The sequence below is a fragment of the Vulpes lagopus genome, chromosome 10 (assembly GCF_018345385.1).
Source record: "Vulpes lagopus strain Blue_001 chromosome 10, ASM1834538v1, whole genome shotgun sequence".
Lineage (NCBI taxonomy): Eukaryota > Metazoa > Chordata > Mammalia > Carnivora > Canidae > Vulpes > Vulpes lagopus.
The window spans coordinates 93,528,785-93,554,536 of NC_054833.1; the positions used below are offsets into that span (position 1 = coordinate 93,528,785).

At 54.9% G+C, this 25,752-nt stretch overlaps 1 protein-coding gene across 5 annotated transcripts in view; it reads right to left on the reverse strand.

The window, feature by feature from the left end:
- Positions 1-296: 296 nt before the first annotated feature.
- The window catches only part of GSE1 (Gse1 coiled-coil protein), a 414,942-nt gene continuing 389,486 nt past the window's right edge, over positions 297-25,752 (reverse strand). For 2 of the 5 annotated variants that reach the window (XM_041770339.1, XM_041770334.1), the window contains 13 exons: positions 21,074-21,249; positions 20,429-20,629; positions 19,696-19,887; positions 18,969-19,273; positions 18,144-18,468; positions 15,388-16,001; positions 14,040-14,152; positions 13,462-13,732; positions 11,759-11,872; positions 10,539-10,910; positions 8,362-8,637; positions 4,919-5,022; positions 297-4,143 (listed from right to left, as the gene is read on the reverse strand). In XM_041770339.1, coding sequence (XP_041626273.1) covers positions 4,009-4,143; positions 4,919-5,022; positions 8,362-8,637; positions 10,539-10,910; positions 11,759-11,872; positions 13,462-13,732; positions 14,040-14,152; positions 15,388-16,001; positions 18,144-18,468; positions 18,969-19,273; positions 19,696-19,887; positions 20,429-20,629; positions 21,074-21,249 — 3,198 coding nt within the window. In that variant the 3' untranslated portion in view covers positions 297-4,008. The remainder of the gene's footprint in view (positions 4,144-4,918; positions 5,023-8,361; positions 8,638-10,538; positions 10,911-11,758; positions 11,873-13,461; positions 13,733-14,039; positions 14,153-15,387; positions 16,002-18,143; positions 18,469-18,968; positions 19,274-19,695; positions 19,888-20,428; positions 20,630-21,073; positions 21,250-25,752) is intronic. The other 3 variants (XM_041770335.1, XM_041770336.1, XM_041770337.1) reach the window with 3 other exon arrangements.

Sequence of the window (25,752 nt, forward strand, 5' to 3'; positions counted from 1 at the left end):
AGATAGGAAGACCTGGTCTCTGTCATTTAGGTTATTGTTTTAGAGGGTTGCTTTTAGATGACAGGACTTGCCTTTTCATCTGCGGACTCTTCTAGAATGAGAAACCACATGCTACTGGGGAGGGTCAGAGTCCCATATATCATAGAGCTCCCCCTTACTATCCTGTGCTCTTGAAATCTGGCTGAAGTTATAATCGAATTTGTCTTCATGTTTTACCTGTAAAGCTAGATGGCTGAGCTTTTCTGCCCCCTTCCCCCACCCTTTTTTGCCCTATTATAAAAAAGATTTTCCTCTTAATGATTTAGGAAGATTTTATTTTTTTGGATGTTGTCAGAAATTACAGCAATATATTCATAAATACCTAATTACTACATTCAACAAATAATATTACAATACAATTAATTCAAACAAGTACACTTAGAACAGGTTTAATTTCACAGCATCTAAACTGCCCCCAGAGTGACCGAGGCATTCCTCCTCCCTCCCATGTACTGGTTTTACTGTTCTAGCAATTAAGCACAGGGTACATACAAAGTAACACAACCAATTAGATGGTCTTCCTCAGGTCAAGGCAGAGAGAAGAGTTTCACTTAAGCGTTGGATCAAAAAGTTGGGGCAGACAGGCTACTGCAAGTAGTGAGGAAGTCAGTAACTGGTTTCCTGGAAAAAGAGTGCAGGGATGGCTAAGTGGCTAATATACACCTAAGAGTAACAGAATCGGCTTATGCTGACCATCTCCATCTTGTGGTAGATCCTTAGAATTTTCTACTTAAAAACAGCTCAGAGGTGAAAGGGGGTATCTGAATTTTGAGATTTGGCAGCATGATTAAGCTACTTGAGGAAAGTACTATTCCATGTACAAACTTGGGATTTCTTGTGTTGTAATTCTCGGCTGTTGAAAGTGTGGGCTCCTTTTAATATTTTTGGAATTTGCTTTAGGATATAATCCTCTAGAATGTAAATGCCAATTAAGTGTCTAGTTTCTTTCCAGAGGAAAAAACTAAGTCCTATCTTGGTCACCTCTAGGAGATCATGGATTGAGATATTTTATGTCCATTTGGCTCTATGAAACAAAATATTTCCAAATGATCAGGTTATATATAGTGCCAAGTTTTGGGAGAGCTCTGGTTTGTTTCTAATGATCTGATTAAATGTGGAACCACACGTCTCAGCTCTGGAAGTTGAGTGCAGTCCCCTTTAGGACAGATGGCAGCCGGAGCTTCCAGGTGTGGTAGGAAGACACAAGGTCGTGAAAGACGGAAGTCTTCACGAAAATACTGACACAAGTTGCATAAACAACTCTAAAGCAAACTTGGTGTACTTCTGAACTTTGTCTTTTAAATTGTGTGAACTAGCTGAACAGAAAGCTTCAGAAATTATGTATTTGTCAATTTTTCAGCCCAAACTGAAGACTTAGGTGCTGCTGTGCTGTTTCTGAATCATCTGAAAATTACAGGATGGGAAAAAAACCATGATTGGGCACCAGGTCTCACTGGTGTACTTTGCTTTCTTACCTTAGCTTTTTCATGCTGCCTTACTGGTTTATATTCTGATTGTCTTATTACAGATAGGTGAGCATGTGGGGGAGTCAGAGTGACAGAAAGCATGAAGGCAGGCAGGGGGAAGGTGGTATTTCCAGCTGGAAGGAACAAGAAGAGTTCTAGCTCTGGGACAGAGCTGTACCCACAGCTGGTTGTAACCCACAGGCAGAGACCTCCCCTGTATGGCTCCATCCCTTTACCCCGCGACCTTCTCCCATTACAGAAAAGCCCAACAAGGGGCTCCCCTTGGATGGTGAAGGGCTGGGCTGTACTTCCTGTTTCCTCTGGCCATTGCCAAGCTGATTAGCAGGGGCATCCAGCCCTTTCCTGTGATTTTGGGGGGTGGGGTGGGGGACAGGGAGGGAGGTGCTAAGATGTAACTCTTAAGCTTGCTGTTTCAGACTGGAAATAGCAAGCAGACTTTTAGAGAAATTCAATAATAGTTTCTCTGACTGTTGGCAGTAGAGCTCCCTCTGAACACCTGTCCCCACTTGTGGAACATGTTGATCTCTCAATGTCTTTGCAGGGGAGGAGGCCCACAGAACAGGCCTTCGTTCTCTTCAAGTCGTTTTTGTGGAGAGGAAGGCGCTTGTTGACTGCTGATAATACTGGCGGCACTTTTTGTCTGAGTTTGCTAATAACTGGAAGATTCTTGGCAGACATACAAAGCAAACGGTGTGGGAACAGATAAAGCAACACAGTGCCATCTGCCAGCAAGCTGTTCTGCACAGCTAAGGTCTGGGGCTGAGGGCGCGGCCACTGATCACAGTGAGTAGCCTTCCTGAAGGTCAGCCAGCCCTTCCTCTGACCCAGGGTGAAGGGGACAGCGGCCATCAAGATTCTTGCCTCTATTCCCACCCCTGACAGACCAACCACTGGCTGCTCTGGGTCTCTGGTTTGGGCCCATTCGGCAAGAGGTTACCTGCTTGATCTAGATTAGACACTGCCTGAATGAGCAGTAACTGGGACAAGGAGGAAACACTGCTTTGCACTGAGATGGCATTCCCAGCTGCTCCTATGCTCATGACCATATAAGTTCGAGAGGAGGAGAAGTTCAGCTCAGACATTGTTTACCCTACTTTTAGGCTTTTACAAAGCTTTGCATCTAAATAAAGCTTCTAAAGTTTCTACTTTGCACCTGTTCTCAGACTGCTGTAAGACACCTTAGAATCCTATCACAGAACTCGCTCACTTCCTGACCGGTTCTTTCAACAGAGCCGTGTGCACGCACAGGTGCATACACGACAGCTGCTTGTTCCCGCCTGGGGACAAGCCCCTCCTCAATAGCAACTGGTTCTGGGTGCTGTCCAGAGCCAGGGGGAGGGGACAGGAGGAGGTAAGAAGTAACACATGGCTTTCTACATCACTTTCTGGTGCAACTCAAAAATGAAGTGATCGCATAGGCGCCAGTGGTAAGCTCTTTTACTTTTCTTCTTCTTTAATTTTTAAAAACACTTCAATATTTTAATGTCCTGACCAGCAGCAGTACAAACACTAAAAGCAAGTTTTTTTGCCCAGAAAAACAAAAGCAAAAAAACAAACAAAACCCCCAAACAGGAAAACAAACAAACAAAAATCCCCCCAAACCACATATTAAAAATGGCAGGCTTTTTATAACAATAATTAAAGTAATAAAAACATACAAAACTTTGTTTTTTTAATATATATACACAGTACAAGGCTGAAGCACCTTTGACTTTTCTCTCAAAATTTACGTTTGTATGAAAACACAGCCCACTGCAGTAACAATTTGGTGGGTGTGAACATATGTATACATAGAGCTCTGTACATTTTCCCCCACGGAGTAATAAAAAGGTACCTTCAGTTTGTTGATGCACTTTAGAGGAGAGCTTTTCCAGGGAAAAGCCTTTGGGTGAGGCTTTAGTACTGTTGCTTTGTGTGCTCCTAGGACCTGTTGCTTTGAAGAAAATTTTGCAGAAAAGTAACAAACAAATAAGCCCTTTCCCGGAAATGCACCCCACCTTCTTCCAGCTGAAGCAGGTCTCAGTCCTGCGGAGGAGCGAGGCCGGCCCCATGCTGCAGCGAAAGCAGACTGGGTTATTGGGGAGTGCTCACACGGCCACACCAGGAACAGAACACGCTCGGTCTGATCCAGTCTTACGCACCCAGGGGCCAGAAATGATCAAGTTTTAGTGTTGGTATAGGGAGCCTTCACTTTCAGATTCAAAAATAATGATGGGGGAAGAATAAAACCACCTTTAAAAAGAAAGAACTATGGGCGTCCTACATTGGTTGCTCGCTGAATGACAAAGGTGATTCAGGTGCATTGAAGTCAAGGCGAGTTCGTTCGTTCTTCTGGAGCCTGGAATCCTTTGCTTCATGCATGGCACATTCTCATTTTTTTTTTTTAAGCTTCAAACCTCCCAGTGAAAAATATTAAATATTCAAGGTAATAAAATAGATAATATTTCTATACTATAGGTTCGGCCTAGTGCAAGGGAAACCGTCACCTAGGATATCCCTTAAAGTAACCTCTAGGCCAATGCATTGCAGGCAACGCAAGGCACTTCCTCAAGTGATCCAGTTCTGCCTGGAGTCGCTCCCTCTCTGAAACAATCTTCTGTTTCTGGCTCCTCAATTCCTGGAGAGAGAGAGAGAGAGAGATTCAGGTAAAACATTGATTTTGCTGTAAGGAAATGGGCACGATACATGAGTGCTCTGGGGGTCATATGGAAAGGCAGACCAAGACTCAAGAAACCTCCCCTTCCTGGCTCAGAATTCTGATCACATCTCTGGAAGAACCAGTTTAAGCTGTGCCCAAAGCCTTGGAGTGCTCAAGGACCTGCATAGAACCAGGGTCCATTGCTGGCTCAGTATCAACCCTGAGATTTTAAACACTAGCCCTGATTATAAAACTATTGCAGCTCAGCAACAGCCCAAATCTGCAGCCCCATGTCGCCCATGCACTTGGAGGAAGCCAAGGAGTGGGCCATGCTAAGGCAGCTAGCAGAGCAGAGGGACCAGGCTATAGGAGTAGGAGGTGATCGGCTGTGCCAGAGCTTTGCAACTGTAACATCCTCTTCAGCAAATCGCTGTAGGGGAGACAGATACAAGTACAAACTCCCCCAGAAGGATACACAAATAACATCTCCCTTTCAGGTCCAATATTCTGTCAATTAACAGTACCTCCCCACTTAGCTAAATCTTGGAAAACAAACTGGCTCCAATCTCTACCAATTACAAATTGTAGCTTCCTAAGAGCAGCATTCGCGTTCCCTTCAAAACTTGTCTGTATGGGTGATGAATGCAAACTTGAAAGGTTAAACAATGCATAAGGTGTTTTAAGGCAACCCCCCCCCCCCCCCCCCCCCACTGATTTTTATTCCCTTTCCTTGTGTGTGTGGCGCTAGACTCACCGCCATGCTATGGGAGAGCTGCTCGGCTGTGAGGCTGAGGCTGTAGTGCTGGGCCTCCAGCCGTCTGCACTGTGTCTGCAGCACCTGCCGCTCCAGGTTTTGCTCTGAAAAGACAAGCAATGTTGGTGTGTGTTTTGTACACAAGGGCCATGGGCCTGGCCAGGGCTGCCCTTCTTTTCAGAGCAGTCCGGGCTCTCCTCTTGCCCCTTGGTGGATAGGGGAATTCAACCCAGTGGCATAAAGACAAAGGACCCAGCATCAAAAGGCTATTTAAGACCTACAGATTAGGAAGACATTAAGGGTAAATTTATGGTCTTAAAATCTATTTTTCAAAAGATAAAATAAGCTGCTCAATAAAGGGGCTAGAGTAAATTTGGACATGAATTAGGAAAATCTCTGCCTTTCCCAGATACTGAGCCTGGTTTTAATAGGAGTAACTTCAAACTTTCAAGGATAAATCTCTGCTTTCTCTGAAGTGTTTCAAGAATGAAAAGCCAGGCTGGAGCCTTTATTTGTTGGTGTAAGACTAGTGCTTTTCCTATGTCAGTCATGGAAGCCCATACAGAAAAAAGGGTCAGAAACTCCAAGTAGTTTGGAATGCTGAGCCCCCTACCTGAGGGCAGCTGTCTGAAGAATCCCAGTCCTGTGATGGACTTTATGGGAATGAGAAATAAACATTTTTTTGGTAGTAGTTTAACAAAAGGAATTAAAGACAGGAAAGGCTAGCTGACTGAACTTATAGAACAACTGAGATAGAATAATGCAGTGCAATAAATCCATCTTCTACCACTTCAGGACACAGATTAAAAATGTTAAAAGTGCTAACAAATTCAGCAAGGAGCAAGCAACATCAGAAAACACCAAAGGCAAAAAAAAGAAGGTGGTCACCTCCATGGAGCCTAGGCACCACATGAACCCTGCCAATCCTATGCCATCAATGCGGCAGCAAACGAGAACCTTTATTTCTTCCCCATTTCAGAAACCAGAAAAGAGCTCCGTTAGTGCCAGTGCTCTATTCAACAGCCCAGAGGTCCTAGGTATGGCAGCAGGACAAAAAGTAAAAACTCAAAAGAACTAAGCTTGATTTACAGAATGTCTGAACATCTATGATCATATATAACAAGGAAAAAAAAAAACTAAAAAAGCCATGATAACCTAGCTGCTACCTAAAACTGAGTCTAATAAGGGATGTTACTCATGGCAAAAACAAAACAGTAAAAAATTGCATTAAATTTTTTTTGCAAAGAAGGTGACCACCTTCTTTTTTTTGCTAAAGGGACGTATTTCTAAAGGGACGTGTGGGTGGCTCAGCAGTTGAATGTCTGCCTTCAGCTCAGGGCATGATCCTAGAGTCCTAGGATCGAGTCTCACATCGGGCTCCCTGCATGGAGCCTGCTTCTCTCTCTGCCTGTGTCTCTGCCTCCCTCTCTCTGTGGGTCTCTCGTGAATAAATAAATAAAATTAAAAAAAAAAACTTTTTATTTTTATTTTATTTTTTTTAAAAAACTTTTTAAAGATTTTATTTCAGACAGAAGGCAGGAGGGGAGAGGGAGAAGCAGACCCCCCAATGAGCATGGAGCCCAATGTGGGGCTTGATCCCAGGATCATGATCTAAGCTGGAGGCAGAAGCTTAACCGACACAGCCACCTGGGGTGCCCCAGTTTAATGCAATTTAATCATAAAGGCAGTAACATTGCTATCAAAAACATTAATTCTCTCCATATCTGTAAATCAATGCAACTACAAATTCCAAATGATTTTTTGGGTGGAACAAGGTGATCCTAAAATCCATGGGGTAACCCTAAGGCCCAAAAACAGTGAAGTTGCCAGAGAAGCACAGATATGAGCACACTCATAAGCACACAGCACTCATGAGCACACAGCAGAGCTCGGCAGCCCTAGAGCATCCACAGGGTGGTGCAGGGGCAGCTGGGCAGAGGAGGGTGCCACAGCCCACCCCGGGCACAGGTAGGGGCATAGACGGCACCCCATAAATCACCAGGGTAATTGGCTGCACAAATTGAACGTTCCAAAGACGAAGTTAATTTCTACTTTCATCCATGCACAGAAATCAATTCTAGACATAAAAGCAGGACTTAAGAATTTTAGAAGAAAATGGAGATAATCATCACATCCTCGGGGCAGGGAAGGATTCCCAAAAAGGCACCAAAAAACAAGAAATGCTCTACATTGGTCCTGGATACATATGTATGCACTTAAAAACAACATGTAAGGAGTGAGCAATTCCAAACAGGGTTCCTCACGGAGGAGGAAGCAAAATGCAGGAGCAGATATGCTCGCTGTTTGTGCCTGCACAGGCATTCCTTTTGTGAGTCTGTTTTAAAGTGCTTATTTCAGGGGCACCTGGATGGCTCAGTAGGTTAAACATCTGCCTCCATTATCCAACTGGGTCATGATCCCAGAGTCCTGGGATGGAGCCCTGCATCGGGCTTCCTGCTCAGTGGGGAACCTGCTTCTCCCCCTCCCTCTGCTGCTTCCCTTGTGTGCTCACTCTCTCCGTCAAATGAATAAATAAAACCTTTGGGGAAAAAAAATACTTATGTCAAAGGATTTGCAATGATTAGTAGAACAATCCATAATCAAACGTAGATGAGTATTCACAGTCCCTGCTCAGAATGAAAACTCCTCTGTGAATGGTCAGACGTGCATCAGGGAGAGGCAGCCCTGACCCTGGCAGCCTTGGTGCAGCAAGGACGGTTCGTGGTCTAGGGGCCTCCTGCACAGAAGTCCCAGCACTGTAGCCTCCAAGCTAGATGCCTCTTGAGGAAACAGAGGGGCAGAGAAAGGAGGCAGTGTGCTAGAAGCACAAGGACAGCACTCAGGCCTCGTGACCCCTGCCCATTGCCTCTCACTCCAAAACACTAGGCCGGGGGTAGGGAGAGGCATGCAGAGGCCGATGAGGGCTTGCCTCCCTACACAAAGCATTAGCCCAGGATAGCCCAGGAGGGTGACAGAGCCTGTAAGGGAACGGCTGGCAGCCTTGGGGCACTGAAAGGGGAGGCAGGCTCTGGCATGACCAGGCCTCACTATTTGGGGCTCAGCTGAATTCACAAACCTTCCTCCCTTTTCAGGACCCTTGTATGTAACCAGCTGGGACGGATAGAACATTTAGAAGCGCGAAAGAAGACAGCAAGCACAGAGCCCATCCCAGGTTTGAGCTGTCACACTGAGTGGTGGCAGAAACCAGTACTTAAATTTTTCCAATAACTGTGGCCTCTGGTCTCTAATTTGGGGCACCTGCAGAAGCCTGAGGGACAATTCTTAAAACAGGCAGAGTAGTGGAGGAACACTACCTAGCTGTGCCCTGAGTGTCAGTGCCACCACTCAAGAGTCCCCAGGGTTGGCAGGGAGATTCCACATGGATGCGTTGAGTCAACTTTGTTTCCCATGGCCCTCAGCCCCTCCCTCTGCCCCTACTGTACCTTCTATATGTTCCTGGTAAGCTTCAAAAATTGCCTCAATCCCTTGCCACTTGCGCCTGGGGGGTTCGTCCTCGTCCTCCTCTCCGTCTTCCTCGTCGTCCTCTGAGTCCTGGTCCATCTCCTGTGTGAGGGGGCCCTTCCTCCCGGAGGGGGCCTCCTGCTGCCCATTGTGCTGGGGCAGAGGGAGCCGGCTGGAGGACTGTAGCTCGGGAATGTTGTAGTGGATGGACGTGTCAACTTTGTGGTTCTGCTCTGCAGACAGCACAGCTACGTTCCCTGTGGGGAGAGAACAGGTGAGTGATGGGCCTGTAGGAGTCTGAGTGGCTGCAGGTCTGCTGACTAGAGGGAGTTCAGAGAGGCCTGTGTCCTTCAGAGGTCAAACCTGGCGCCCAAAGGCAAGGTCAGAGAGGCATAAAGACTGCAGCAGCCCTCTATGTACTCCAGTCACAACAGGTGTGTGGTCTCAGCCACACTAATCTCCAAGCATCTAGGAAATGAGGCTTGAGCTTGGTCTGCAGCCAGCCCTCTGTGGACACTGGTCCCCCCAGCCCTCTCAGGAAGTGCAGGTCCTGTGGTCTCTGGGCATACCCTGCATTAGCTGTTGTTGGGATCTGCGCTGCCCCCATGGCATGGCCCCTCAGGAGATATCCTAACAAGTATACACTGCCTCTGCTACAGTCTGGGACATGCGCAGTCAATGGACTTGCAGAGCTCAGATTGGTAGGAGTTTGATGGCTTTAAAATCCCGACGAAGGGGTGCCTCGGTAGAGGACAGTTGGTGAAGCATCCAACTCTTAATTTTGGTTCAGGTTGGGATCTCCTGGTCCTTGGGAATGAGCCCTGTGTTGGGCTCTGTGCTGGGCATGGGAGCCTGCCTGGGAGTCTCCCTCTCCCTCTCCCCTGACCCCTGTACATGCGCTCTTTAAAATAGATGAATACATCTTAAAAACAAAACAAAACAAAAAACCCAAGGAAGTGGTTTAGTGTCTGGAAAGGGTTGATGTAAAATAAGGGAAGAAAAATGTGTCCTAGGGCCACAGAAAAGCCTCTGTGAGGCTTGTCTAGGAGGGCACTGAGTATTTAGCCTGGTCTAGTCAACATATTTTCTCCTTGAAAAACAGGATTCTTTCAAGTAAATTCATGACAAACACCCAATAAAGCACTGCTCCTGATTTTCACTGCGAAAACCATCCTTTGCTTTTTGGTATCATTTTGACTCTGTTGATGGCAGTGTTAACGTACCTGGGAGATGCTGACATGGTGTCAGAGCTGTTGTGTCTACAGATGCTTACTTGCCCCTTCAGCTTTTATAGTTTGCAGTAATAAACAAGTTTAAAATGGCTTTGGCCTGATAACCCAATTATTTTCTTCTGGCTATTGGAATATATGAACATTTATTTTATACTCAGTAGTTACTTAATCATGGGAGATTCTTTTCTCCCCAGTTTCTTCTTTTTCTTTTTTTCAGTCAGTTTCAACCTTTGATTCAGTGAGAATGAGTTGAAGCGAACCCTGTTATCCCACCTTCGGGAATTCCCACCAAAATGTCTGAGGGGAGTGGATCTGGGGGCTCAAGTGTTACAAAGCTCTCTCCGAGGTTGTTGGAACAACCACCTGCCGATCTGGCTGTCAAAGAGTGGGGAGGCTTCCAGGTGAGTGTGTTTGAGAATGCTGGGAAATCCATGAGCTACAGAAAGAATGGAGCCTCTTTGCCTGGGAGGCCCCTCACCTGGCCTTAATAAAAGGAAGGGCTTTAGGTGCCCGGGTGGCTCATCAGTCAAGCGACTGCCTTCTGCTCAGGTGATGATCCCAGGGTGTCATGCATCAGGCTCCCTGCTCAGCGGAGAATCTGCTCCTTCTTCTCCTTCTACCCTTCCCCCTTGTTCACGCACACACATACTCTTTAAAATAAATAAAATCTGTAACAACAAAACCAAAAAACCAGGAAGTCTAACTTAATTCAGAGGGCATCACTTTCTTGAAGTGCAGTCAGTAGACCAGTGGCACCAGCATCACCTGGCACCTGCTAGCAACGGAGAATTCTCAGCCCGATGTCAGGTGCCTTGCGCACACTGAAGTTTAAGTAGTGAGCTCCTGGCTGCAGTTGAGTGCTCCAGGAACACCAGCCAGCTGTTCTAGTGACACAGGAGCAGGGCAAGGACTAGCAGTCTCATTACCTTTATGCTTCTGCAGGGCCTTCTGGGTGGACTGCAGCACAGACTCGTGGAACTGATGTGCAAACTCTTCTGCCATGAAGGGCTCCCATGGCTTGCTCTTCCCATTGATGCTGTGGGACAGTGGCACGGGAATGTCCTTGGGCGCAGGGCCCCGGATGTAATGAAGCATGCTCAGGCTCTTCTTGCCCCCAGGGGCCTCGTTCAGCCTAGCCTTCTCGCTGCTGGCAGGAGCGGGCTCCTGGACCCGCGACAGCTCCTGGGGCCGGAGCTGCTCCAGTCTCCCAGGCTCCGTGGCCTTTGTGACGTCAGACAAGGAAGCAGCAACACCCACAGGCTTCTCCATATCCAGAGAGGCTTGCTGCATGGCTGGTTCTTTTAGAGACAGAAAGTGAGGAAAATGTTAAGAGCGGCAAGTGAACAGGCGGACCCTGACCTCTAGAGCTTACATTTAATAAAGACCTAGTGCAAAGAACCAAGACTCAGGGGGCCGTTTAATTAAATGCCAGTGAGCCTGTGCGGTCGGAAGGTGGGGCTATGTTCAGCAGCAAGTGCATCCTTGAAAGGCGCCCCAGGAAGGCATCTGAGAAGAAAGAGAATCTGAAGGAAGAAGCAAGTCACTTCAGGTCACCTAAAAAGGTAGACGTTACATGGCCCAGCCCGATAAGAAAGACAATGTTAGGATCTGAGAACAGGGCCGGACCGTCAAGATTTCCTGCTCCACTCAGAAGCACAGCGAGGTTTAACCGAAGCCAAGAGAGAGAAAGGTGTGAAAGCAGGTGTCGGAGAGGCCTGCAGGGCAGAACAAGAAAGAGATGCCGGAGAAGAGTGTCAACGTGAGGCCGGCAGGAGCAGCAGCGCCGGAGCAGCAGGCGCCGGAACCTGGGGCACGGGCTCCAGAGGGGTGGCCGGCCGGTGGCTGTGGCATGAACCGGTCGGCATGAACCGACCACAGACAGCCCTGTGGAACCGGGACCCTCCCTATTGGCTCCCAGCCTGGACTTCCCACTCTCCTGTTCCATCCTGAACACCGCTTTCCCCAACTGTGCTGGGAGCTTTGTGCGGAAGACAGAGACAGACAGACACACAGAAACACATTCGGTTTCCAAGAGGAAAGACTGATGACGAAGGCCTTGAATGGTTGCCTCTGACCTCGGGCATCCCTCAGGACAGTCCCAGGCGGTGGCAGAGGAAGGGGCAGTCCTTCCCGCCCTGGGCCTTACCGCTCAGGGAGACAGCAGGACTGTCCCTCGGAGAGTTCCTGAGTGGGTCTGCCACTGCTGCGGACAGTGCCTTCTGCTTCATGGCATGGAGCATTTCAACAAGTTTCTCTTTGTCTATGAGAAAAGCAGCCTGAGATTAACAACACAGTTGCATCACTGCTGAGAGGGAAGGGGAGCAGGCTTCTAGCCCAAGCCGTCACTGGCAGGTGCAAGTCCTTTAAATCAAGAAGAGCAAAGCAAGGACCAAGGGGAACAGGCTGTGTTTAAAGGAAGAAACTTTCATTTTAGGGTGTGCTCAGGTTCTGCTCAGCTTTTGCTACAGAGCATTCTAGATGCATTCCAAAAATAGCTGTGTGCATACATCAAAATAATGGGTTCCCGTGATCTTCAGAGGTGACTTCCGACACTGTATTCTTATTTAAAAGACTCAGGCACACAAAAGCTCCCAACAAAAGGAACAACCCTGAAGATCCACACAGCACCTCTGGGAGCACGGGCTGCTTCCAGGCACATTCCTCTCCCCTACAGCTCTTGGCACACGTGCACAAGTCCCAGCAAGGCTGCCATCTACTGAAACGGAACCAGACCCCCGTGACGCCCACCACTGTGAGTTCCTGTTGTGGTGGCACTTGTTACCAACTGACACCGAAGTGCCTGCATCACTGGTGGCTTCCTCTAAGAATTAAGTCAGGCAAAAAGACGCTTGTTACAAACAAGATTATGGCTGTTCCCAGGGACAGGTGCCAGTGATCAATGAGTCACTGCCTCTTTAAGAGAATGCGCAGGTTTCAGTTTATGGTTAAAGGCAAAAAGCACACAGCTACACCCCACTAATGAAGTAAGTGGAAGCAAGTATGTGACCAGTAACACTTCTGCTTTCCTTCTGACTTCCTTCCAGAGAAGTGACAACCTAGGTATCAGCAAATTGGACTTAGAAGCATGGAAATGAGCATCGAGACAGGTGGAGTTCTCACCTGAACTCACTTCCTGGCCCTAAGTGAGGTGTGGGCCAGACCAAGGAAGGGGAGGCGAGAATGTGCTCAGACCGCACCACCCCTCCTGTGCTATGGACTCCAGCCTGAAAAGGTGGCCCCAACATGGCCCCTGGTGGCCAGATGGACCTGGAAGCAACTTCCAGGGCAAGCTGTCCCATTCACAGCATATGCTGGCTCTGCCTGGCCACCACAGGCCACCCTGAGCCTCCTGCTATCAGAACGCAAAGCTCTGTGGGCCACGGCAGCACCTGCCAAGAGTAAACAGCCGCTACCTGCACGATGGTGCACTGCGACCCTGCGCCCAGGGGTCGCCCCACTTGCTGCCTGAAGCACTGGGAGGTCTGACAAGTGACAAGAGCAGCCATCAAAAGCAGGCTTTACACACAGAACACATGGCACCAAGCCTTCAGTCCTGCCCAGGATGTGACAAGAGAAATGCCCTCCAAGGAGGGGAATTTGCATTTTGGATGGAGAGAAAGTCGATGCTGGAGTGATACTGGGTAGGCCTGTGCAAGCAAAGTAGCTGCCTCCTTGGGGGCCAGAGGGAATAGAAAGAGCCCCAGGATGAAGTGGTTTTAGATCCTACCAGGAGTGTGGGTGTGGAACATTCCCAGGAGCCCATGGCCCCTGGAGCCCATGGCCCCTGCTTCTCCAGAAGCTTGTGGCCGCAGAGTGACCCCACCCCACGAGGCCCACACTAGGCTGTACCTTTCCTCTTCTCGGCACTGATGTGAGTCAGGTTGAAGATGGTCAGGAACTTCTTCTTCTCTTCGAAGTTTGGGCTGTTGTTCATCTCGTCGGGACTGTAGCGGGTGGACAGTGCCAGTCTCGGTGAAGGCGTCTGCCGCTTGTTCTGAATCGTCGGGGGTGACGGGCTTCGCTCCCTCAGCATCCGCCGCCGCTTCCTCCGCTTCTGGGTCAGCAACTCCTCCTTCTGCTGTTGGGTGGTCAAGCCAAAAAGTTGCAAAAACTCTAGCTTCTAGATTGGGAAAGAAAACAAATGAGTTTGAAACCACTGGCAGTGGCATGCTTCCACTGTCCCAGGGGCCCCCTCCTGGGGTCCATGCAGCCCATGAGCTGTGGCCAACTCCACGCCGGGCCACAGACGAGGAAGACCCTGACGGCGCTTCCAGACAACCTGCAGTCAATGGGAATGGAGGGGTGCAGGGGTTCCTAGCAAATGAGGGGCTGCCCGGGACAGTGGGAGGGAAGCCAAGAAGCAGAAAGTGATGGGGCACCAGAGGCCCCGCCCACAGCCTGTCACACAGGGACGAGATTCCAGATACCTCGGAGGACGTGTCCAGCTTGAGGGGCGGCTGCTCGGCCACGCAGCGGAGGTGGGCCCTGACCTCCTCCTCATCACTCTCATCGTAAGAGTCGTCCAGGTCGTAGTAGTATCCTGGGGACAAGAATGGACTGTTGGGCTGGGCAAGGAGCCTCATCCTACAGTGGATGCACACAGGGGGCCCCTCTGTGACACGTACAGAAGCATGCATCAGACCAAGCCCTGCAGGCCTCCCTGACCACCCCAAAACCCCAGATTCCTTTTATCCCAGGTGGAAACATGCATTAACCCCTAGTCCTAGGATTTTAGCACTTTATAGGGATGGCTGGTGAGGGGTGGGGGTGGAGACGGCAGGAGGCAGATGCCAGGCTTCCTTTGGACCCCAAGTGATGAGGCTGAGGTGGCCTGAATGGACATGATCTCTCTGCAGGGAATCATTCATCCCACAGGCCTGGGGCCGTGTCCATGGCAACCCAAGGCTGTGTGTGCACATCCACTCCCCTCCTGCTGTGGCCATCTGGGTCCACTACCCAGGAGGGGCCAGGCACACTCAGTTCCCCACCTAAGGCAGAGAATGTGCACAGAAACTCACGTAGAAAGCAGCAGCACCCCTGCACCGAGGGCACTGGATGGGGCACTCCCTCATCCTCCCTCACAAGACAAGTGGCGGAGAAAAATACTTTTGGGGCCTTAAATCTAGCCTAGAGCAAGAACCCTGGGAAGACCTGGCCCTGGTCCCAGCTTCTGGCTAAGAGGCTGATTTCAATAGGACTCGTTTCTAGCAGGAAAAAAAAAAAAAAAAAAAACTGGTCTGGAGCAACCCTTGACCCCTCCTGGTCAGACAGGGTGTGCAAGTAGGAGACAGCCAAGGGTACCCTGGACCTGCTGGCTGACAGTACCCCCCCCCCCCCCTGCCACAGCATCCTCCCCACTGCAGGAGCAGGGAGGGAAGGGGGCCAGATCTGTCCCTGCCCTACCCCCACCGAGGATGGCAGCCCCTGAGGAGCCCCCACTGGGCCCAGGCCTGTTCTCTCGACAGCCTCCTCCTCTGTTATGCTGCGCTATTAATATTTAAAACCGTCTTATTAGCCTCTGCTCATTATTTATTAATCATGCATGTCTGTGGAACTGTCCTTCCAGAGAGCTTTGATTTGGCTTTTTGGGACAATTTGCACTGTAGCAGGACTGGCAGGGGCCCCAAGTCTGTCTCCCCAGCAGAGGTTGTCAGGTAGCAACACAGAAGCCAATGAACTTGCTCCCTGAGCCCACAGCAGGAATCAGGAGTGGGAGGAGGGCTGGCACTGCTGCCCCCCAGTCCCAGGAGGTCAGAGCCCCCAGAGAGACCACACCTTTCTCCTGGGCCTCGCGCCGCCTGCGCTCCTCCAGGTCCAGCTTGCTGACCAGCCTCCGCCGTTGCTGCAGGAACTCATCGTAGATGTAGGCGGGGTCGGGGCCCCGTGGGGCTGCAGGCCGGTAGGGCGAGCCTGGCTTCAGAGGCCCAGTGAGATCCCCAAAGGGGGCGGGCTGGGTGAGGGAGGCCCGCTGCTGGCCCAGGATGGTCTGGGTGGACTTCTCGAGCTCAGCCAGGAAGGGTCCGGGCCCGTGAGGAAAGGCCTGGTGCTCCAGGTTCCCTGCCTCTCTTGGGGGTGGCTGGTACTTGTCCAGGGGGGTGGCCTCTCGCTTCCGGGGCCCCTCCTCCGCCTTTTCTGGGCAGTAGACCCGTTCCACCTTCACCAGTGGGACGGCTGCCTGGCGGCTAGACTCAAACGGAGCGGGATGGCTGTGCAGGGGGTGGCTCTCAGGGGCCCGCCGCGTCTCCAGAGTGCTGTCCATCAGGGATACTGGGTTCCAGAGGCCCGTGGGCACAGAGTGGTGCTGGGGCTTGGGCGAGATGAGTGGCGGGGGCCCGCCAAAGTGCTGCGGGGGGTCTCGGGTGCCCGGGTCTGGACGGTTCGGTCCTGGCCTAGGGAGTGAACAGAGCAGGCCATGGTCAAGATGGTAGCCACCCAGGCCACCGCCTCTAAGAACCCTTGACAGACTGTTACCCACGGACTCCACTCCCCCTGCACACAGCTGGAGGCAGGTATGTGTAGCCCTGCTTTTGAGAGGACACAGGCTCACAGCTGACACTGCTTGCTGAGGACAGAGACAGCCTCAGACCAGACCCGCTTGCTCCCATTTCTCACCCATGACCTCCCAATAGCTCCTTCTGTTCCACCACTTCCTGAATTCCTGTGAACTCTGTGTAAGGACAGACCCTCACCTTTGTTTTCCATGGGGAGACCCACTGCGAAGAGAATAAAGACATGGCTCTGATGCCAAAAGTATAGCCTTCGCGGGGGCCGCCTTCTCTCTCCCGGGAGTCTGCCCAGCCCAGTGGGGCAGGGGAGACCTGCTTTCAGGGTGACCCTCACAGCTAGGGTGGGTCTGTGCTGTTGCCAAACTGCAGTGGTCCCCATCAGAACAGCAGCAACCCCACATGGCCCCAAAGCGGCAGCTACACCCAAAGGGTCTCCATGGAGCCAAGCCACTTGCTGGAGTACGGCACCCCTACACTCAGGCAGGGCGGGAACCGGAGGGGACCTTCTATCGGGTAAGATGCTCTGCCTCTATCACAGCAGGCTTCCAGAGCTCTCTCCACCCAGCCAAGGAGGCGGGACACTGAACCGTAGCCACCAAGTTACTCCCAAAGGCAGGCTGGGAGAAAACCCCCCCATGCCACTGTGCACCTCTGATCGGCAGAGTACAAAAGGGAACCATATCAAGAAGCCGTGTGTCCTTAAGTAAACAGCCAAGGAATAAAACCCGTTAGGAGAATAAATATTTCATGCACTGGAGCCAAGCACTGAATGGTTTTCTAGCTCGGAACACAAGGGCCAGTCAGATGTCAAATTCACGCTGCTGTAAGGCCAAGTGTGCTGCCAGCTGCTGTGGGGACCACGGAGGCCAGGAGAGGCCGCCCTGGTGCCCGAGGGCTGCATGGGGCTGCTAGGTCCGGAGGCAGGGGATGCCTCTGCTGGGGACAGCGGTGCTGGGATCCCCAGGCCTTGGGCAGATGAAGACTCCATGGGAGTCAGGACACCCAGATCTTATCAGGAGGTGCCGAGGTGTTTTGGCTCCCAGTCCCCGGGGCGTGAGGAGTTAGAGGAGCAGAAGTCAGCTCACTGGCAGATGAGACCTCCTCGCCTCTGAGAAGCCTCAGAGAAGCTCCCTGTGGCTGTGGTGGGCAGTGTAGGCCGTCGGCTGCAGGGGTGCCATTTCCCCCGGTCACAGCAGATCAGCCAAGCGGATCCCCACCGCCGCCCTACTCAACAGCAGACGGTAGGGCTGCCAAACAGGCCAGCAGCGCCCAGGGCACAGTCGGCCAAAAGCTGAAGCAAAGAGAGGGAAGGAGCATGTGGACGTTGAAAAAGCCTGTGACCCTGATGGCATCCAGACATTTAGAGCTAGAGACACACTCCCAAATCTTCTCACCCGGCTTCCTTGGTGCAAAAATGGGGAAACTGAGGCTGGAATTCTTGTCCCTGAGACGAGGCCAAGCTCTCTCTGCTAACTCTGGCTGATGAGCCCTGGTGGGATGCAGGGTGGGGCAGGGCACACTAGATGACAGCCAGACCAACAGGTAGGAGTGAGGAGGCTGGGGGGCTCTAGATGTAGGAAGGGGCCCAACGACGGGCACAAAGGCCTCCTGAGGGGTTCCAGGATGGGGTTGGGAAACGGGTACTATTTATTGCAATAGCAATAAACCTAATTTCTTATTTAAATAAAAATTAAACACTGTCTCCTTTCTCATTAAAAAATGTTTGGGCTTGAAAGCAGAGGCAGACAGAAAGAACTGGTGTAATCATCAATAAAAGCTTCTCTCATCCCCTCTAGGCGCCACGACTTGGCAGGGACTCAGGGAAGGCCCCCCACTCTGGCCGGCGCCGTCACTTCAGCACAAGCATCTCCGAGCGCCTCTTTTCCCTGCTCAAGAGTCTGTGCTCCCTCGCAGGCCAAATGAAGGTGTCCCACAAATGGTGGCTGGCAACAGGAGAATGCAAGTGTGAAGACACCCTCTCCCACCCAGGGGTTCCCCGGTGCGCCCAGACCCGGCGGGCCCCACCTGGCGCTCTCCGGCCTGTGCTCCGCCTCCGTGGGCACCGGGGGCCGGCCCATGTCCAGGTGCTGCTCCAGCACCTGCTGCCGGAATTCCGACACCTGAGACTGCCGGTCCTCCTTCTCCTGCCGCAGGCGCCGCTGCCGCGCCAGCCACTTCTCCTCCTCGTTGGTGCGCTGGATGAGCAGGGCCGTGGCGGCGCTGCTGCCCGGCAGCGAGAAGATGCTGTGGTTGGAGAGGAGGCTGGGCACGGTGTGGTGGGGGGCGGGCGCGGGATGCAAGGGATGCTGCACGGGCTTCGGTGCTTGCAGGCCCGCCTCCTTCAGCTTCTCTGTGGGGAGACAAAAGCCGCCACAGCGGGATCTCAGAGCTGCAGGCCGGTCCACACGTCCCCGCTGTCTCCCACTGCCGCCTGCCCCTCTCGCCAGGGCAGATGACCTCCGGGGATGCTCGCTGGCGGTTGGCACTGCTCCCAATCGGACCCACTGGAGTGCCGCAGCGGGCTCGCACTGGCTCACAACAGCAGACTGACTTCTCTACCATCACGCACACCGGTTAGCGAGCCGTTCCCAGGGCTGATTAAGTATATTCCCAATGAAGCAGCCGACGTTCAAGACAAAGGTAAAGAACACTCAAAACCCACCTCTCGCTTCCTAACGCTTTCACTGCAGTTTACTACTGCGTGCAGCACCCGAGGAGAGCTCCATCTCTCGTACTCCTATCGAGGGCCACCGGGCACCTCTCCCCAGCTCCCAGCCCTGACCTCACATTTGTAGCCTGAAATGGGCCCTGTAGTGCGCGCCTGCCCACAGGTCGCCGGCCGCGTGGTACCTGCTCGGGTTGGGGTCAGCTGCTCCGAGGGCTTGCCCCGCTCCTCGGGGGCGTGGGCCCGCAGCCCGTGCAGCTCAGCCACCGGCAGGAAGGCCGGCTCCAGCGCCTTGGCCGCCAGTAGCTCCTTCTCACGGGCCCGCTGCTCCCGCTGGCGCTCCAGCTCCCGCTCGCGTTCCTTCTCCCGCTCGCGTTCCAGCTCCTTCTCCCGCTCACGCTCCTTCTCCCGCTCTCGCTCACGCTCCTTCTCCCGCTCACGGTCAGCTTCCCGCTCGCGCTCCCGCCTCAGCTCCTCATCCAGCTGCAGCCTGTGGGTGAGTGGAAAGAGGTGGAGGTGGTGACAACCGCTGTGCTGGTGCAGGGGGGACCAGGAAACCCCCCCAAGGGGAGACTGGCACCGTGACCTGCACCCCGACAGCAGATTCGCAGGGCTCTCTGCTTTTATGAACTCCCTGAGAGACTCCAAGTTCCCCAGACCAAAAGCCACCCGCCCAACTCCCCAGGCCTCAGCAGCTCACACCAGGAGGCCCGTGTCTGACAACAGTGCTGCCAGGTACCAGCAAGGAGCTCCAACTGCAGCACCTGTCACTGCCCACCTCGCAGGTGAGCAGACCAAGGACACGTGTGCTAGCCCGAGCACGCATCGCATGAGCCAGGCTCTGACGTGGGCTGTGCTGCACTCTGTCAGGGCGGGAGGAGCAGGGACACCCCAGCCCAGGACGCAGCTTACCTCTCGGCACTGAGGCTGGACATCCGCTCCGAGTGCAGCGCTGCCAGGGACGAGTGGGAGAGCTCAGGGGGATAGCGGACCCCGGAGAGGTGGAGATGCATAGCCGATGGGTGCAGGGGAGGCAGGGAGCCGGGCGTGGGAATGGGGTAGAAAGGGGACCGTAGGGCTGACAAGCAGTAGGAGTCATCCATCCTGTGCAGAGAAGGTGGGGCTGGGTGAGAAGCAAAGCCAGAGAAGGCAAAGCCCGGGCCCATCTCAACGGCCCCGCCAGCCAGGTAGGAGTGTTGACGTGAGTGCGGCAGACAGGACAGAGGCCAGGAGTCTCCCCAAAGGCCCTGAGAGACTGCCTGCCACGCTGCAGCCCAGCCAGGACCCTCCCAGGCCCGAGCAGCAGGCCCCCTGGGAGCAGCCCGCTCTACCGACAGGCGGGCTAGGAATTGGGGGGCTCCTCCACCCAGGAGAGATGAGGGACACACCTTCCCCTGGCCGTCTCAGTTACGCAGCAAAGGGGTGGCTCCACTAGGCGAAGACGCGCAGTGCCAGCAGCAGGCCCACAAGGAAACGGGGGAGCGTCTGGCAGAGGGACAGCATGGATGAAGGGGGCACTCCTGGGGGCAAACCCCTGCTGGCAACTTGGAAGGCTAGTGGCTGCACTGAGACATGGAGCCTGGCGCAGGGCATGAGGGCATGGGGGCAACAGCCCCGGAGACTCACTGGGGGGCAGAGAGCTCACCTGAAGGCCGGGTGGGGGAACGGGTGTGGGGCCAGGTAGCTGGGGTGGTAGTAGGCAGCGGCCGCAGCGGCTGGGTCCAGGCCAAGGGGAGGCAGGGAGGACATGCGGAGGTCCTCGGTGGTGTGGTAAGGCCGGAAGCTCCTCAGGTAGTCCTCGGTGACCGTGCTGGGGGGCACCACGTGGTGCACGGGCCGCTGGAGGCTGCAGGTGAGAACACGTGGATGAGTGAAGGATGTGGTGAGCAGGGCTCCCGCGCCAGGCTGGGCAACAGGCCAGTCTCCCCACACACCCGTTCCCGCCGCCGCCAGAACAAGGGGTCTCCAGGGACAGGTCCTGGCCTCTGCAAACAAGACGTGGGCAGTGGCTGCTCCTCGGGCCTGCCATCCATGGCCTGGAGGAACCCCTGGCTCCAAGGGCCCAGAAAAGGGGTTCGGGTGGGGTCGGAGAGCCAGCCGCCATCTCACCGTGGAAACGGACAGCAGGCACAGACAGGGCTGCAGGCCCGGGGCTCAGCCACCATCTGGCAGCTCTCAGGCTCAGCTGGTACAGACCCACCGCCGGGCACTGCCGCTAGAGCCGCCGGGATCCAGACCCCAAGCACACATGCACCCCCCCAATCCCCCGGCCTCCAATCTGCAGACTTACTTGAGTGGTGGGAAGCGTGAGTCCTGCACCACAGAGCTGGGGGAGATGCCGAAAGGGTAGGGGGTGCTGAGCAGGTGGGAGGGGATGGCTGGGCCCCCTGCCTTCTCCTGGGGCAGCGGGGGCTCCACGATGAGGCGCTCCCGCCCACTGCTGCTGCCCCGAGAGCCGGCGTCCTGCTGGAGGACAGAGAGCACTGGGTCAGGACAGGGCCGCGGGGCAGGAGCCGGCTCAGACTGCTGACAACACAAGGCCGGGGCTCCCTAGGCTCAGAGAGGCTCCCATTCTGGAGGACTTTCCTTAAGGGTTTCTACCCAGACCTGGGGTGTGCACAGGGGGCAGCAAGCATGGTGAGGTGGTGAGAAGGGAGGGCACAGGTTCTCATGCTGGGCAGGACAGGAACCCATCTGATTGCCGGGGCCATGGAAACAAGCGCCCACAAGGGGACACAGCACAGAGCAGGGGTCCCCACCTCGTGCCAACACCCATGTCTTCCCAGTGTGCGTTTCTCACAGCGCTATGCCAGCTCCGAACCCAAACCCAGGGAGGCAGACGACGTGGTTCCAGCAACCCCAGAAAGTGAGCTCTGCTCTGCAGCAGGGAGCAGCAGAACCAGCCAGAGCCCCGCACGCTGATCACCAAGCATGCACAGAGGACCCCCAGGGGCTGAAGCGTCAGCTGTGCTGACAGCTGCCAGCACGCGTCACAGATACCTCGGCCCCCTGGCGCCCACAGAGAGTCACAGCCGAGAAGCTGGCACTGCCTCCGGGCTGAACACGCCAGCCTAACCCCCCTGCCAGCCCCTGGGGTAGCCCTGGCACCAGCCACAGTAGGCAGCTGTGGCACCCAACTGGTCAGACCTGTCTGGGGACACCTCTGTACACACGGGGGTGGGCCGTGGCCCTGCTGACCCCAGACTCCCAGACATACGGAGGGACCTGGTGGGGAGGCAGACCCTGGGAAACCAGAGAAGGGGGATGCTCAAGACAGGAAGAGGGGGGAGCAAGAGGAGCCCCTACCACAGCCAGGGCAGGAGCGTCTGTCTAGCCCCGAGAGCACACACCACCCACAGTTGTGAGCGCTCCTGTCATTTACGTGGCTAAAGGGAGCCGTGTAGCACACTCGGAGCGTGTCAGTAGCAGTTGGGGGCTCCCAACTTCTTTCCAGAATCTTCTGGATTCTGGAGCAGCCACCAGCCTGGGGGGTGGGGGGTGGCGCTCCATCATTGGGACAGCCCTTCTCAGCCCAAGGGAGGTCACCACTAGCCCAGGTCCGACCTTGGCCACACCCCGAGAGCTCCTGGGCCAGGTCCCTCCTTCACCTGGCTGGACCACCAGGCCCACCCCCAGCAGGCAGCAAACGGGGGTCGGGAGATAGCAGGTGGCAGTCATGGGGGTCACAGCCCAGCATGTCCACCCAAATCCACGGTAGTTCCCCTGTGCCACCAAACAAGCAGCACACCTTGAAAACAAGCGGGCGGGGGGTGAGGGGCCCTAGGTGGCTCACTGGTTGAGCGTCTACCTTTGGCTCGGGGCGTGATCCCAGGATCCTGGGATTGAGTCCCGTATCGGGCTCCCTGCCTGGAGCCTGCTTCTCCCTCTGCCTGTGTCTCTGCTTCTCTCTGTGTGTCTCTCATGAATAAATAAATAAAATCTTAGAAAAAAAGGGGGGGAACCACAACGCTTGGACCAAGTCTCCTCAACAAGGCAAAAACTGGAGAACACGTCTAAGAATGATCGCTGGACACACAGAGGCTGAGCCCCGTCCCCGGAGGAGATGCCCCCCACTCCTGGCTCGGCCATGGCTGAGGTTCTCTGTTCTCTGGTACAGTCGGGGGTGCGAGCTGCAGAGCCCCCAGTTTATCACTGGGCTGCGCACTCTAATCGCACCCCCCCCCAACCCCCAGCAGCCACCGCCAGCCCACGGACGAGGCGGGGCGGGCAGTAGAGGAGGGCCTGGGCCGTGCCAGGCCACCACCGCGCCCTCTCTGGCCTTCCAGAAGACACATCTGTGATAATTAATTGAAGGAGACAAGCCGCTGATTGGAATTTTTAATGAGCAGCAACATCTGTTCCTGCCTGCACGCTGGCATGGCCGCCCTGCTCACAGTGGGGTCCTTGCAGGTTCACGAACTCTGACTTGCCCTTCCCCGAAGGGGCGTTCACGCGGCAGGTATCAAGGAGACACAGGCACACACAGCAACAGCTTGGGTCAGAGTGAGCAGATGAGAGCTCCCACCTCCCAGCAATCCAGAGACTTCCATATAGGGGCCCACACCTATAGGTCCTACAGATGGCTGGTGGGGACAGCAGGATGGGCTCCTGCCTAGCCTTAGTGTGGACACAGCTCCCATCTGGTCCTACAGACCCTAGGACACCCATCACTGTCCCGTGCCTCAATTTCCCCACCCGCCAAGGGTGCCAATCACAGCATCAGCTCCTAGTGCGACAGGGACAGATGCACGGACATAAAGGGGATGCAGGGTGAAGAGCCCGCACATCTCCCGCCCACACTAGAGTCTCAGCGGCTGTTTGCAGGTCAGGGCTTGCTGGGTCCTCCCACACGCCTGTCGCCTGCCACCTGGCACAGGGCCGGGCTTGCACGGGTGCCCTACACCAACCTGCTGTAGTGCTCTGTTCCTCACCGGGGCCGCTGTGGGGTAGGGAAGGCCCCGTGCCTGTGGCCTGGGACGGGCTGGATGGGCCACACCCTCTGGATGGGGACATGACAGTGGGTGTGCAAAGCTCGCCAGCTGCCAGGGCAGGATGGAGACAGTAGCCAAGGGGCTGGACCATCAACCCAGGACAGCAGAATCCCTGGAGGGAGTCGTCGACCCAAGGGCACTGGGGAGAAGCCCCAGACCGCGCTCAGCAAACCAGGCTGCCACCTGCTCCCACGTGCTTCGGGCGCCGTTCACGGAATCAAAGAGCAAAGCCTCGCACCCCGGGCTGCCCCGGCCACGTGGGAGGGGCCCTGAGCGCACCGTCCCCAGAAACCCCTTGTCCCCTGAGTGGACAGGGGAGACAAAGCCCTGCTGGAAGGCGGCCGGGCCAGATGGCACCTTCCCGCCGGCGGCGGAGGATAAACAAGGCGCTGGAGAGCCGGGGGGAGGGGCTGGCGGGCAGGCAGGGGGCTCTGTGGGCTGGACCCGCGCGCCTCCGGTCCGGCTGGAGCCCTGCCAAGCCCGCGACGGGCACCGGGGAGCGAGGCCAGCCCCCTCGGGGGCGCACAGACGCTGCCCCGGCAGAGAGGGGCTGGGGCGGGCCCAGGCAGCAGCCCCCAAGCCGGGCCACCCTGGGGCACCCCAAGAGCGGGCCGGGCTCCCCACTGCCGTTCTGGCAGACAGGCGAGCGTCAAGGAGCATCTGGGGGCAGCTTTTATTTCTGAGCTGCGGCTGCAGGCACAGCTGTACAGATGAAGGGAGGACGAGGGGGAGGATGGGAGGCAGGGAGGGAGGGAAATCCTTCATTCTCTGGTGATTAGAGAGGGTTCCAGTCAGGCAGGCAGGACATGCCCTGTTAGCTCTAAAATAGACCATTTCTCATTCCAGCCGGCTTTCGCAGCCCCCACTACCTGGGAAACGGGACCCTGGCGACCCTGGCGACTGACGGGCCCAGAGCCCCGCCCCCACGACTCCCCACCTGGCGGGATGCCCCCCCTCCAGCCCCTCCCCAGAAGGATTACATTCTCCACTGAGCCTTTGTGCGGAGCTGATGAGCCATACATCATCTGCTAATCCAGTTCCCTTCCCGCCGCCCTCCCTGGTGGCATTAGTGTTTCATTAAGCGACGCGGCGGTAAATGGCTGCAGCAGATCTATCACGGCCCTTTCTCTGGGGTTACTAAACGTTCCTGAGGCAGGCAGGACCCTCAGAGGGGAATACTGGGGAGGCTTCCTCTAGTCCGGGCCGACAGGGTGGGAGGGAAGCCCCCCTGGGGCAGGCAAACGGGACAGTGTGGGCCACGGCGGTGGGAGGCTGTCACCAGCCAGCGCTGAGCAGGACACGGCCAGCAGGACCCAGGGACCACCCGGGGCCGAGGGAGGCAGGGCGCTGGGGCCCTGAGGTCAAGGCGGGTTGCCAGGTGGCTGACAGTAAGAGGCAAGGAGCCCCCCTGGAGGCAGGAGATGCTGGTGAAGACCACTCATCTCCGTCAAACCAAGGCCAGCTCGGGGGTCTCCAAACCCCTCTGGCTGGCACCTGCCCGCCAGGCCCTACCCAGGCTCTCTCACCCCCAAACTGCACACAGAACAGGGTAGAACAGAACAGAGCCAAGAGTCAAGACAGCAGCATCGAGATGCGCACAGGGCCACACCCAGCCTACAGCTATATCTAGAATTCAGGGATCCTCACCGTGTGCCAGGGCCTGCCCGAGGGCCAGCCCCTCCTCTGTGGACAGAGGCTGGCTGTCCCCGAGCCCCAGGGCAGAGAAAACACAGATCCCCCATGATGACGGGTATGTGTGGCCCTGGTGCCCACCGGACTCTCCACTTCCATTTTCCTTCTGGTTAAATTAGTATTTCGGAGTATGGCCACCCCGCTGGGAACCCAGAAGGGAAAGAGGCCATTGCCCCCCTCCCCGCAGCCCCTGCTGGGAACACCCAGGTGTTGGAGGGGTGGAGGTTGGGGAGGGCGGTCAGGCGGGGCAGGCAACAAAGGAGTGCTCCCAGGACCCTCTGCGGGG